Source organism: Saimiri boliviensis, chromosome 11 (genome assembly GCF_048565385.1).
Source record: "Saimiri boliviensis isolate mSaiBol1 chromosome 11, mSaiBol1.pri, whole genome shotgun sequence".
Classification (NCBI taxonomy): Eukaryota; Metazoa; Chordata; class Mammalia; order Primates; family Cebidae; genus Saimiri; species Saimiri boliviensis.
This window is the reverse complement of record NC_133459.1, coordinates 98266219-98280231: the sequence shown is the minus strand read 5'-3', so window position 1 is coordinate 98280231 and position 14013 is coordinate 98266219. Positions and strand designations below refer to the sequence as shown.

The 14013-nt window shown below is 34.4% G+C and overlaps 1 protein-coding gene across 3 annotated transcripts in view; it reads left to right on the top strand.

Moving 5' to 3' along the window:
• The window catches only part of MAGI3 (membrane associated guanylate kinase, WW and PDZ domain containing 3), a 298648-nt gene that overhangs the window by 186717 nt on the left and 97918 nt on the right, over positions 1 to 14013 (top strand). For all 3 annotated transcript variants that reach the window (XM_074381232.1, XM_039460798.2, XM_039460800.2), the window contains 3 exons: positions 2462 to 2671; positions 7604 to 7778; positions 11587 to 11666. In XM_074381232.1, the coding sequence (XP_074237333.1) occupies positions 2462 to 2671; positions 7604 to 7778; positions 11587 to 11666 (465 nt within the window). The remainder of the gene's footprint in view (positions 1 to 2461; positions 2672 to 7603; positions 7779 to 11586; positions 11667 to 14013) is intronic.

Sequence of the window (14013 nt, the reverse complement as noted above, 5' to 3'; positions counted from 1 at the left end):
TGGCAGTTCTATAAAAATGAAAAAGGCTTCAGAAAATTAAAAAAACTTCAAAACAGCTCTAAAACAAGGAAAAAATTTCTCTGTCAGTAACTGTAGTTAGTGTTCACAAACCTTCGAATTGCATACCTTATTGTATCTGAAAACTTAATACTTACCAACAACTCAAGAAAAATATATCTAATTTATTTATAAACAATGCTAGTTTTCTTTTTTAATCTAAGCCCCATAATTATCTTTTATAACAAGGAGACTTCCCAAAATTATTATGAAGTCCTAAAATCTTTTCAGTGATTATGGATGGCAGTCATCATATCCTGTATTTTTATATTTTCCCCTTAAAAAAAAAACTTTCTCAAGTTGGATAATAATTACCACAGTAAGATGTGTTTCTAGTAATACTACTACTTTACTTAGAAAAAGTAGACTTTTTATTTTTGTCATGGTATCCAGTTTCCTTGATACTGTGATTAATAGGCATAATTCATGCAAAAGAGAGATCCTCAAACCTCCTAATCCCCAGCCAAATCTGTTTGTTGTATTCCTGTGCCGGCTGCCCCAGAGAAATGTGACTGGTTTTTTCATTGGTTCTTTGCTTTATTTCTGAGAGTTTGCAGGAAGTTTAGTGTGTTTTCATACAAATCTATGCATTCGTCTGTATGATTGGAGCAACTCCATTTCTAATATGGATTTGGAAACAAGGGAGTAGGTGAGTAGGGAGAGACAGGATGTCATTGAAACTTTTTTTAGTTTGATTTTCTTGTTTTGTCTTCATTATTTTAATGGCAATTACTGCTGAAAGTCAAACTTCCAAAGAATTCATCTTAAATGTTTTCTGCCTCAAAACATGCACAATTTAAGGTAAATAATGTAGTATCTAGATTTGTCTCAGCATTATGGGGAACAACCTATGCTATTTTCCATTTAGGAGAAAGCAGTCAATTACCTACCTCACTAATTTACCTTAGGTGAATGAGTGTCTTAATTACTTCCTTAGGAGCCAAAGAATTTGACTAGAAAATATGATTTTAGAAAAATCATGAGTATTTTACTCTCTAATCATATGTATCTTTATCTAACATTAGCATAATGATTAATATAATGTCAAAAGTAGTAGGAACCACAAACTGTTAATAAAGCTAGACCTGTTGGCTTTCCCATTGTATTTGGTGGCCTAATGGGAACAGCATGACAAATTGAGAAGTTAGTCAGTTGTTTTCATTCTTTTCTGGAACATTTATTTTTACTGCAAAAATTACAGATTCTCAAGAGAAAATTGAAGTATTTCTTGCTTTCCTGATACTAAGCCAATACTGAATTATCCTGCTAATGTCTCTATTTGTTCAATAAATTGTCAGATAAAATAATATAATTAGAATGCCTAGAAAAACTTTAAAAAATTACCCTTACATAAACAGCCTACTTTTTTATTTTTATTATTTTTTTTAAGACTGAGTCTCTCTCTGTCACCAGGCTAGAGTGCAGTGGTGCAATCCTGGCTCACTGCAACCTCTGCCTCCCAGGTTCAAGCAATTCTCCAGCCTCAGCCTCCAGAGTAGCTAGGACTACAGGCACTCACCACCATGCCCAGCTAATTTTTGTATTTTTAGTAGAGATGGGGTTTCACCATGTTAACAGCCTACATTTTTATACAAACTGGTTAGTTCTTAGCTTTACCTTTACCAACATACTTCCTTATCTTACCAAAATAGTTCATTATCTTACACATCAGAAAAAGATTATTTCAGTTAGTTTTATCCTCATTTACCCCCATCTTTTATGCCAATTAGTCTTATATGACCGTGTCAATGAATTTAAATTCACAAATTATGTCCTAATTCAGAACCCATGTAAGACATCCCTGTAGGAATGAATAATCTACATAAATAAAGTCAACTTCCTGGCCTTAAACAAATAGTATTAAAATATTAAATAATATATGGTGAAGAGCACTTGAGAAATTAGTTCTTCCCCCTCTTTCTGCTCTCTCTTATCCTAAGGTGAGGGCTTTGGCCCCCTTTTGGCCAATGGTAGATACTAAAATTTTTATTTATTTATTTATTTATTTTTTGAGGTAGAGTCTCGCTCTGTTGCCCAGGCTGGAGTGCAGTGGTGCAGTCTCAGCTCCCTACAACCTCTGCTTCCCAGATTCAAGTGATTTTCCTGCCTCAGTCTCCCGAGTAGCTGAGATTAACAGGCGTGTGCCACCACACCTGGCTAATTTTTGTATTTTTAGTAGAGATGGGTTTCACCATGTTGGCCAAGCTGACCTCCTGACCTCAAATGATCACCTACCTCAGTCTCCCAAAGTGCTGGGATTACAGACGTGAGCCACCGTACCCAGCCCTGAGATAGATTTTTCAAATCTTTACTGTGAAAAACAGAGCAGATACATAACGCTAGGTCATATTGCTCTGACTCTTACTTACATTATTACTTTCATCTGCTATTTTATTCATTTCAGGAAACTTCTATGGAACTCCCAAGCCTCCAGCAGAACCCAGCCCTTTTCAGCCTGATCCAGTTGATCAAGTCCTCTTTGATAATGAGTTTGATGCAGAATCTCAAAGAAAACGAACTACATCTGTCAGCAAGATGGAAAGAATGGATAGCTCTCTTCCTGAAGAGGAAGAAGATGAGGACAAGGAAGCTATTAATGGCAGTGGAAACGCAGGTTTGTAAATAGATGAACAACTTCTTTTTTTTCTTAATTGTACTTTAAGTTCTGCAGTACATGTTCAGGTCATATAGGATTATTACATAGGTGTACACATGCCATGGATAGATGAACAACTTCTAACTGATCTTCTAGATTGATTTTTCTATTAGGTTGAATTAAAAGCACTAAATTTTTTTTACAAAGCATATGGAGAGCAAGTGATGGTGTTTTAATATTTTTGTAAAGGTTGTATGTGGAGCAAAGTGTATTTCTGTAAGCTGCAGTGAGTTGTTCCAATTTGAATAAATTAATGATCAGCTATCACTAGTAATAAATATATGCCATTACCCTGCTGTCTAAAATATTTGAGATTCGCCTCTGATGTTGGAATATGGGAATCTTGTTGGCCTATGTCTTTCTTTACAGGATGTAAACAATATATGGATGTTTTACAATGTAGACTTCAGCCTAAACAAAGTAAATAGGACTTGAAAAAGTATGCTGGTAAAAATTATCTACAAGGTTTGTGTGTAATATTTTGAATTTAAATTTTGGATTCACTTAAAGAAAAGTTTCAAATATGACTCCCTTCATTAAATGTAAAACCAACAGAAATTCAGTGGTGAAGAATCTGCTTCTTTTGAGTAGTGCTAATTAATGTTGTGATTGCTTAGAGGGTTCTTAGTCTTGTAACTGAGAGTATAACTAGGAAACCATAGAATCACAGCTGAGCTTATTCAGTTGTATTCATTGCAAAAATTTCACTCAGAACACTAGAATGTAAATTTCATGGGGCTGGAGTTTTGCTTTTTTTTGTTCACAGTTCTATTTCTTCCATCAAAAACAATGCCTGGCATGTAATAGGAACTGAAATTCTCAAATTGGCAGAACACATTTTCTTATCATTTTCCCAAAGCACCCTGATCTTTTTCTTTCATCAATTATTAAAAGTTTATATGTATATTATGTTTATTGAGTTAATACATTCATTATCTCCCACTCCAGAGTGTGAGTTCTGTTTTATAGTCCTAAGTTTTCATGTAGTTATGCTACATAGTATGTTTAATGTTAAATGGATTACCCCAATGTATTCAAGTGTAAATACTAAAAACAGGTTTTAAAAGGTTTAGGTGAATTCATATCTAATTTATAGGAATTACTAAGGGAAATCATTATACTGTGGAACCTTTTCATGTTGATATCAGCTTTGCTATCCCATAAAATTAAGTCTACTAACATTTAAAAATGCTAAACAGTAGAATTGGAGACCATGAACCTTTCCCAATATGGGAATTTATATGTTCCTGATTTAAGGGAAAAGAAAATTTTCTTTTTGTACTTCCTATACAGAGCCTTTCAGTGATCACTACAGTTCTTTTAGAGGTAAACTTGTTGGTAATCTCTATAGTTTATGCTTTGTGTAAGTGACTTGTTAAACTGATGTCATATACTCTTGATGTTATTATTTAAAGGGAGTATGTTCAAAGGTATGTGACAGGCAGTTTGTATATTACCTCTTATGTGTAGATACCCTAGGACACTTACATTGAATTACGTATTTCTTTGTAATAGGAAATATGCAGGACACTTAAGTGAAAAAATACAGAGCACCTGCCTACAAACAGAATTCACCTTCTGAATAAGTATGAACTGTAGTTGTTAGTTAACTAATCAAAGTTGGGGGAAATGTGCTTTGTGTATTGCTTTTGGGTGTTTGTTTTGAGACAGAGTCTCCCTCTGTTGCTCAGGCTGGAGTGCAGTGGTGCAATCTTGGTTCACTGCAATCAATCTCTGTCTCCCAGGCTCAAGCAATTCTCATGTCTCAGCCTCCTGAGTAGCTCGGATTACAGGCATGTGCCACCTGCCTGGATAATTTTTGTATTTTTAGTAGAGACAGGGTTTCACCATGTTGGCCAGGCTGGTCTCAAACTCCTTGCCTCTGGTGATCTGCCTGCCTTGGCCTCCTAAAGTGCTGGGATGACAAGACGTAAGCCACCGTGCCTGACCTGTGTATCACTTTTGAATCCCTGCTTTGAAAAATCAGAAAATTGTGGGAGAGTAGAAATGAGGAGAGAGTAGGTAAATGTTTATTTATGTACACCTATACGTTTATTATTTTATATCTTGCTGAAGAAATAACCGAAAAGAATGCTAAAATGGCCACGTACAATAACATGCTATATAATAATTATAATTTTTTTCTAAGAAATGGTTTTCTATAAAGAACATCTTCCCAAGTCATTGGCTATTAAGCAAACTCCTTTATTCAATCGCTTGGAACTATGTTAAGAAAAGTGTTATAGATCATATACTTGCTTTTGCTTTTCCCCAACATGGTTATTTCCCAACAATGTAACTCCTCTCCAGATTGGTTTATACATTAGGTACTTTTAAGTTCTATCATTGTTTCTGCATATAAAATAAATCATGTGTTTGATTCATTTATTTGTTGAACAAATGAGTAGTGAGCACTTACTAGAATACTAAATGCCATTGTTCTAAATGCTAGAAATAAAGCAGTGAACAAAACAGACAAAAATGATGAACTATACTTTCTGATGGGAGAGACAGAACTGGCCAACTTAAATGAATAATATACGTAGTGTGTTAGGTGGTGCTACAGAGAAAAATAAAGCAGAGCAGGAGGTGGTAAGATGTGGTGGCCAAGGTTTGCAGTTTTAAATAGTGTGGAAGAAAAGACTTGAAAGAAGTGAGTAAAGTAAAAATATTTGGGAGAAGAACATTCTAGACAAACAGAAAGGGAGGTGCACATGTCCTGAGATGGGAGCCTACCTAGAATATTGAGGCAATTGCAAGGAAACCAGAGTGGTTGGATGCAATGTGGACAATGCATTCTATGTAGTTGGAGCAGAGTGATGGAAGCCAACAGAATAGAATAGTAACCAATAAGATCAGTCAGATAATGATGGGTATGAGGAGGGAGGAATGCATATCATAGAGGATCTGGTAGGTCATTGTAATTATTTTGGCTTTTATTCTAAGATGAGAAACCATCATGGGTTTTGATTCAAAGAGTAACCATGGTACAACAGTTTTTAACAGGCTTATTGCGAATAGGTAAAAGGAGGACATGGGCAAAATAGGAATAGCAGTTAGGAAGTTATTGAATGTGCAAGGAAGAAGTAATGAGATGTTGCTGATAACTCAACTAGGATGGAACTGAGAAATAATCACTGGATTTAGCAATGTGGAGGTTATTGATAACCTTGATAAGAATAGTTTAATGATAGATATTTAAAAGCCTTGTTGGAGTGAGGTCCAGAGATAACTGGAAGAGTGGAAGTGGATATAGAAATATAAACTGTTTCAAGTGGTTTGGTGTAAAGAGGAGAGAAATAGTTTGGCTGCCAAAGGGTAAAGAGAATTATTTTCTTTTTGCAGAACTGAGAACATGTTTTTATGTGGATGGATATGATCTAATAGAGAAGACTGGTGATGCAGGAATGAGAGTGAAAGAATTGCTGTAGGCAAGAGAGAATGGGATATAATTTATAACTGGAGGGTTAGCCCTAGCTAGGAGTACAGACGGTTCTTCCATAGTAACAGATGGTGGAGTCAATGGGCACACTTGCTGTGTAGATGTAATGGTGGGAGTTTGTGGACATTTTCTTCTGCTTGCTTCTATTTTCTTAGTGAAATAAGACACAAGGTCATCAAATGACATTAAAGATAAGGGAAAAGTAGTAGATGATTTAAGGAGAAAGAAGGTATGAAATAATTGTCTTGGAGAGTGTCAGAGTGAATCGACTAAAGAAATGTACTGTGATCATTATGCATCATTAAATGCCCACTGAAGGTTAATGATCATGAATTTAAGGTAAACTTGTCAGCACTGCTTCTATTCAGCTGCACATGCTGACATGGAGTAGGTGGAGAGTAGGATTTAAGCAGAGTTATGATTTATCCAGGCAAGTATTATGAAGTTAAGTGAAGGAAAAGGAATCAGGAATATTTAAAAGGGAATAATTATAGTGGCTCATAGTGGAATTTAATTTGGGTTAGCAGGGCAATGAGGAAATGGGTAGAAGATAAGGAATAGTGAAAGGTAGTAAGGAGTAGGGCATGGTTAGATAAAGGATAATTGGAGTTGAAATACTATGGAGAAAGATATCTAAGGATATATAAGATCTCTCAGATTCTCTGATGCTGAGGCATTGCCTGGAATTTGAAGTTGTTACAGTGATCGTAGCATCGTTTAAGTTTTGGAAACAAGTTTTAAGCACAAGAATTGTGAACTCCCTAGACAGTACCCAAATTTTAGTATTCTTACCTACATTATGGGCTTTGGGACTCTAAAAGGATTTTAATATTACTAAACAGAGAATTATATTTAACAACAGGAACTCTATTAAAGTGTAATTTTTAAAAATTACTATTATTTAAAGGCCAGTGTTAAATGTGTACAAGGCAGCTTAGTGTAGCAGATAAGAGCATGGACCATTTAGATGCAAATAATGGCTTTGCTATTTATTGGCAGTGTAATTTTGACTAAGTTAAGTTAACCTCTCTGTGCCTTATTTTTCTCAATCTATAAAACAGGAATAGTAATAATAGATGCTCACAAGGTTGCTGTGATGATTATGAGTTAGCATATAGAAAGCACTTAAAATAGAGTCTGACGCATAAAAGGACTGCATTAGTGCTGCTGTGGCTTATTAAGATTTATACTGAATAAATTCTAGTGTTGTTTTTTGCTTCTTTCCCAGACTAGCATCAGAGGTGCTACACAGAGTTAATTGTTGATTAGTAGAGGAAAAGAGTTGAATATGTTTGTTATTTTAAAATTTATAGCAGAATGTGGACATAATAGACAAGAAATTTGCAATATTTGTGTATTTGGAATTTTTTTAATAAGTGAAAGGTACTGTTTGAAGAAGAATGTAACTTTACCTGCTTTTCATACTGTTCTGTTTTGAACAATGGCAGAAAACAGAGAGAGGCATTCTGAGTCATCTGACTGGATGAAGACAGTTCCGAGTTACAACCAAACAAATAGCTCCATGGACTTTAGAAATTATATGATGAGAGATGAAACTCTGGAACCACTGCCCAAAAACTGGGAAATGGCCTACACTGACACAGGGATGATCTACTTCATTGAGTAAGCAAACCTCTATCTCTTCTAATATGCCCTAACACCATGAGGATTGCCTAAGATATTTTTAAACCTCATTTTGGATACATACCTTTTCAGAAGACTCATTTAAATCTTTTTCTTTCTTTAAAAATATTTTTCATAGGGTACAGTGACTCACGCCTATAATCCCAGCATTTTGGGAGGCTGAGGTGGGTGGAACACAAGGTCAGGAAATCAAGACCATCCTGGCCAACGTGGTGAAACCCCATCTCTACTTAAAATACAAAAAATTAGCTGGACATGGTGGTGCACAACTGTAGTCCCAGGTATTTGGGAAGCTGAGGCAGGGGAATTGCTTGAACTCGGGAGGCAGAGGTTGCAGTGAGCCAAGATTGTACCACTGCACTCCAGCCTGGCAACACAGTGAGACTCTGTCTCAATATATATACATATACATACATATATATATATATATATATATATATATATATATATATATATGTATTCTTCATAAAACTGAGATTTTTAATCTGATTTAATCTGACACTTCATTTTTATTTGACTTGGATAAAGGAATAGTGTACTTGACTTCTAGTTTTATAAGAGCAAGAGGATTAAAAACAGTTCATCATGAATGATGAAAAACATAAAAAATAAAGGGTATTTTGCTTTGCTGTTTAAAAAACTTTTAGGTAGATTGTCCAGCTTAATGAGGATTTCAAGAACTGTCATCATGAGTAGGAGCATATTATTATCTGAGCTAAATATTTTCAGTTCTAGAGTTTGGGTTTGATGTGTTCAGGCAATATAGTTAAATTATATAGGAAGAAAATATCATTGATCCTCAGAGTAACTGGTACAAATTTAAGTTCATAAAAACACCATTTTTATGGAAAAGCACTATTAATATATTTATAGAGATGCTGATTACCACATGTATTAGATTAACCTAACATTATATGTTGTTTGCACCAGAAAATAATATTATGCAAGTAATTATTAAAAGTTTTATCATAAATAATTTTTATATTCCCATGTAGCTGTAATTCTCATCTTAATTTGCCCAAAGGTAGAATATTAATGTACAGTTACAGAATATAACAATTAAATAACAGTTAAAATATTTGGCACTGGGCACTACACTCAAAGAACATATACTTAGAAATGAATTTGGAGTGGGGGACTTGAATCTGTTTCCTTAAATTGTCCCAATTCCATAGCCTTCCAAAAGAGTGAGCATCTTGCTATACCAAATAGGATTCTAGTTTTTATATAGTAGTTCTGTATATGGCACATTACTGATGAGGTTATATACATTTATATAAACATTCATTACCACAGTTATATAAAACAGGTACAACCAGGTAGTATATTCTTCTTTATTGACAACTTTAAGGGGCTTATTAAGGGCAATTTAGACTTTTGACTTCCATGCTGACTTTAGAACTAAACTCCAAATAAGGTGTAGAGTCATTAGAAGTAGCTTAAATATCTTTAAAAACAGATTATGAGACATTGAATCTGACAGTACTTCACCCTGCAAACAGGAGTAAGTTAGTAAATTAAAGGGGGAGAAGAATTTATTAAAAGAAATGTTTTTATAGTTAAATATATTTAAATAGATTAAAGATCTAAACATAAGACCTGAAACTATAAAAAGGAAGAAAATATAAGGAAAAAGCTTTATCACATTGGATTTGTCAAGGACTTCTTAGATACGATACCAAAAGCACAGGCAACAAAAGCAAAAGTAGACAAAAATGGACTACATCAAACTTTAAAACTTCTGCATAGCAAAGCAATTGACAGAGTAAAGAAGCAATATGTAGAATAGGAGAAAATCTTTGTAAAACATATATTATAAAGGGTTGATGTGTAGAATATAGTTAAATATTTGCTGCTAGATAAAGCTGTTTTGTTTGGTATAACACAGTTGATCTGTATTACTGCTACTGTTGGAAAATGCAGCTGTAAGAAAATAATATTCATGTAGATCTTTAGACTTTAGCTCTTATATTTTGGGAATAGGACCTATGGATATTTCTTTTCCTTGGAAAATGTTGGGTAAAATTTTAGTTAATTGCCTACATCTGCTAATTTAGCAATAAAATTTTGGATCACAGGAACCTAAGTTAAGCTTTTCTCAAGTAGCAGTTTTTAGTTTGGTTTAGCAAGGTATTTCACATTGTTGTTGTTATCTTTGTTTTCCTAATAATCTGTGTGGCTCCTAGGCCCCTGAGTTCTCATCCCTTTCATTTTCTAAAAAAATTTTTTAGCAAAAATAATTCAAATTTGGGGAGATTATTTCTCTAATAGAATGAGTAATACAGACTTTCTAAAAACAATCCCACCTTTTCCTACAGAAATTAGCTATTATCCAGCATATAAAAGAAGTGTTTCTATCACATTCTGCCAACCAGTATTATACCAAGCAATGGCTACATAGCTCTGCAAGTACCTCAGGGGTTAGAAAAGTTATAGAAGATGTGATTAATTCCCTGAAACCTTGGCTTCATTTTCTAAGAGTGACCTTTCTAAGGTCAAGGGAGAGATTATTGAGTTTATCTCGTGTTAAACACACTCAGGAAAGATAACTTGTTTACATTCATTTTTATTAATTAATAACAGTTAATTACTTCCATTAAGTGTGACATGGTACTCCAATAATAACTTTAGGCAAGAGAATCACTTGAGCCCAGGAGTTCAAGACCAGCCTAGGCAGCATAGCAAGGCTCTCTCTCTACAAGTAAAAAGTTTTTAAATTGTTGGGTGTGGTGGCACATGCCTGTAGTCACAGTTACTTGGGAAGCTGAAGCAGGAGGCTCACTTGAGCCTAGGAGGTCAAGGCTGCACTGAGCTGTTATCATGCCACTGCACTCCAATCTGGCCAATAGAGCAAGACTCTGTCTCAAAATAATGATAGTAATGATAACAGTAACTTTAATTTACATTTTATTCCCTTCCTATGCGTTTTCTTCCATGACTTTTTTATTCTTTAATATTCTATTTAAACTAACACTGTCCAGTAAGCAATGAGATAGTTTTGTTTGGGTATTAGTATCTGTTGCATGATGACCTGGTCTGAAGGTAACTGACTATGACATATAATGAAATTAATCAGATACTGCTCTCTAAAGTCATCTTTGGCCTATTTCATGAAATGAAGTAGGGGCAGGATATTCTTATCCTTCCCTTTTTTCCAGTGTAGACCATGCTGATGAAAACTTAGTTTTATAGAGTGGAGTTTAACTATACTTGTTGCTTTTACTTGCATGTGGCAGAAACAGCCACTTGAAACTCCTTATTTTATTTTACTCTATTTTATCTAAAAGAGTCCCTGAAGGCAGGGGCTCTACCTGATTGTTCATTCATTTTTATAGTCCAGCTCCCAGCACAGTACCTACATATTACAGACACGCAAGAAATATAGTACTTATTGAAGGGAAGAAGGAAGGAGTTCAGCCAGTGAGCAAACAAGGTTTTCAGTGCAGTATTTTTGGCTAGATAATGTACAGTATGTGGCTATGCGCCCACCTTAAGAAACATTTTTAACTGCTTAAATAGTGTCTGTTATTCCATTCGTGGCATTTTAGGCCTTCTTTAAAGTCTGGATTCTTAAGTTAGTGCCTCTAATGTTACCATTCCTTTGTGGAAATTTTGAAGTAGACTGAGAACAATAGGGTTAATGAATGAATCTGAGGTGTACCAATGGAGCCTGTAGGAAATTAGTGTTCAAACATCATATACCTTTTAGTCACTTTTAATCTTTACTTTTGAAATAATTTTCTTCTCCTTTATTTTACCGTTTCTAATTAAAATCTTTATTCTACAGCCACAATACCAAGACAACCACCTGGTTGGATCCTCGTCTTTGTAAGAAAGCCAAAGCCCCTGAAGACTGTGAAGATGGAGGTAGAGATTCATGCACTTTTTCTGTCATACTTATTCTCTTAATCCTTTCTTGCTCTTCTTGCTCAGATAATGGGTTTTCCAAAACCCTAAACAAACTGTAATGTACACAAGCACAAAAGCAGTGGGTAGATATCATAATCAACTGACTGTGGTAATTATGTCATTACATCTAATTTTATGAGAGATTTCTTTTTGAAGATTACATAACTCTAAAAAAAAAAAAAAAACAGTAAAATACATTTGCCCTTTTGTTGACATCTATCTTGAAGACAGACTTTTAAAAATCTAAATAAATACTCAAAAATCGGGCACATCCTTAACCATAAGATAGGTTTATCATGTCTTTTGAAATTTTTTGAGTATATTTAGTATACATTACAATAGATATGCAAGTATCTGTAGCTATAGCTATTCCCTAGCCATTTTATAGCAGCAGTAGAAATTCAATGAAAGTCTTCAATATAGGTCCCCACACATATACACACTTACTTTTTACTGCTTAAAGGAAAAATTATTTCTCTAAGAATCATCAGATAATAGCACTTGTCTGTCTTATATATTATAGATTATATTTAACAGTATAGTTTTGAGCTGAGTATGGTGGCACATACCTCTAGTCCTAGCTATATGGGCATCTGAAATGGGAGGATTGCTTGAACCTAGGAGTTTGAGATCACAGTGAGCTGTGATCATGCCACTGCACTCAAGTCTGGGCAAGAGTGTGAGACCCTGTCTCTAAAAAATAATAAATAAACAAATTTTTAAAAAGAATAGAGTTTTGTAAATAAGTATAGAATTTATTCCATCCAAAATTGTTTGCTATATCTTCACCTTTGCAAATGAATAAAATTTGCATTTGTTTTTTATTACTAATCAGAAAGTATGTATTAATTGGTTTTTAAAAATAAGTGGCTTAAAATGAGGTTCACAGTAGTCCTTCGTGTATTGAAGTCCAATCTATAAAAATAAATAGAATTTCCACATAGTTGTTCAGCATAATTATAATATAATGTTAAGAGTTTTCTAGGAAGAAGTAATCAGAAAATGGAATTGTTTAAAATTGTCTTTACAACAGCATCAAAAAATGTTAGACACATTGGAACAAATCTTCTGAACGATGTGCAAGTTCTCAACACTAAAAACTACAAAACATAATTGAAAGACATTAAGGAAGACTTAAAATAATTGACAAGAGGGTGGGCATGGTGGCTCATGCCTGTAATCACAGCCAATATGGATGTGATTGCCAAGGTGGACCACAGCCAAGGTAGATGTGATCACTTGAGCCCAGGGGTTCAAGACTAGCCTGATGACAGGGTGAAACTCTGTCTCTACTAAAAATGCAAAAACTTGCTGGTGGTGGTAGCATGCACCTGTACTCCCAGCTCCTTGGGAGGCTGAAGTGAGAGGATCGCTTGAGCCCAGGAGGTTGAGGCTGCAGTGAGCTGTGATCACACCACTGCACTCGAGCCTAGGTGACAGAGTGAGACCCTTTCTCAAAATAATGATAATAATAATAATAATAGACACAATATATATAGTGTTCATTAGCCAAACAACCTTATAAAAAAGACAAAGTTGGAGGACATAGGGTACCAGATTTGAAAACTTACTTTAGAGCTACAGTGATAAAGACAGTTTGGTACTGATGTAAGGATAGATAAATAGATCAGTGGAACAAAATAGAGTCTAGAAATCAATGCGCATGTATGTAGTCACTTGATTTTCAACCAAGATGCCAACTCAATTCAATGAGGAAAGGAAAGTGTCTTTAACAAATGATGCCAGAGAACTACTGGATATTGATATGGAAAAATGGACCTCAACTATACCTCACTTCATGCCAACAGTTAATTTCAGATGATCAAAGACTTAACTATAAAAGCTAGAACCATAAAGCTTTTGGAAGAAAATATAGTAGAGTATCTTCATCGTGTCAGAATTGGCAAAGATTTCTTATACAGGCCACACAAAAAAAAAATTAATATTTTGCATGTAATGGAAGTTTTAAATTTCTATTCCTCAAAAGACACCATTGAAAAATGAATAGACAAAGTCACAGACTTTGCAATATGTATTTGCCAAAGGAATTAAAATCAGAATCTATAAGAACTCTTTACAACTCAATAAGATTGCCAAATTTTAAAATGGGCAAAATATTTTAATAAACATTTCACCAAAGAAAATATACAAATAACCCATAAAACATGAAAAGATATTAAAAATTATTAGTTATTAGGTATTTTGCATATTAAAACCACAGTGATCTACTGCTTTACACCCACTAGAATGACTGTAACAACAACAATTAAAAAAAAAAACAATAACTAATCTTGGGAAGGATAGG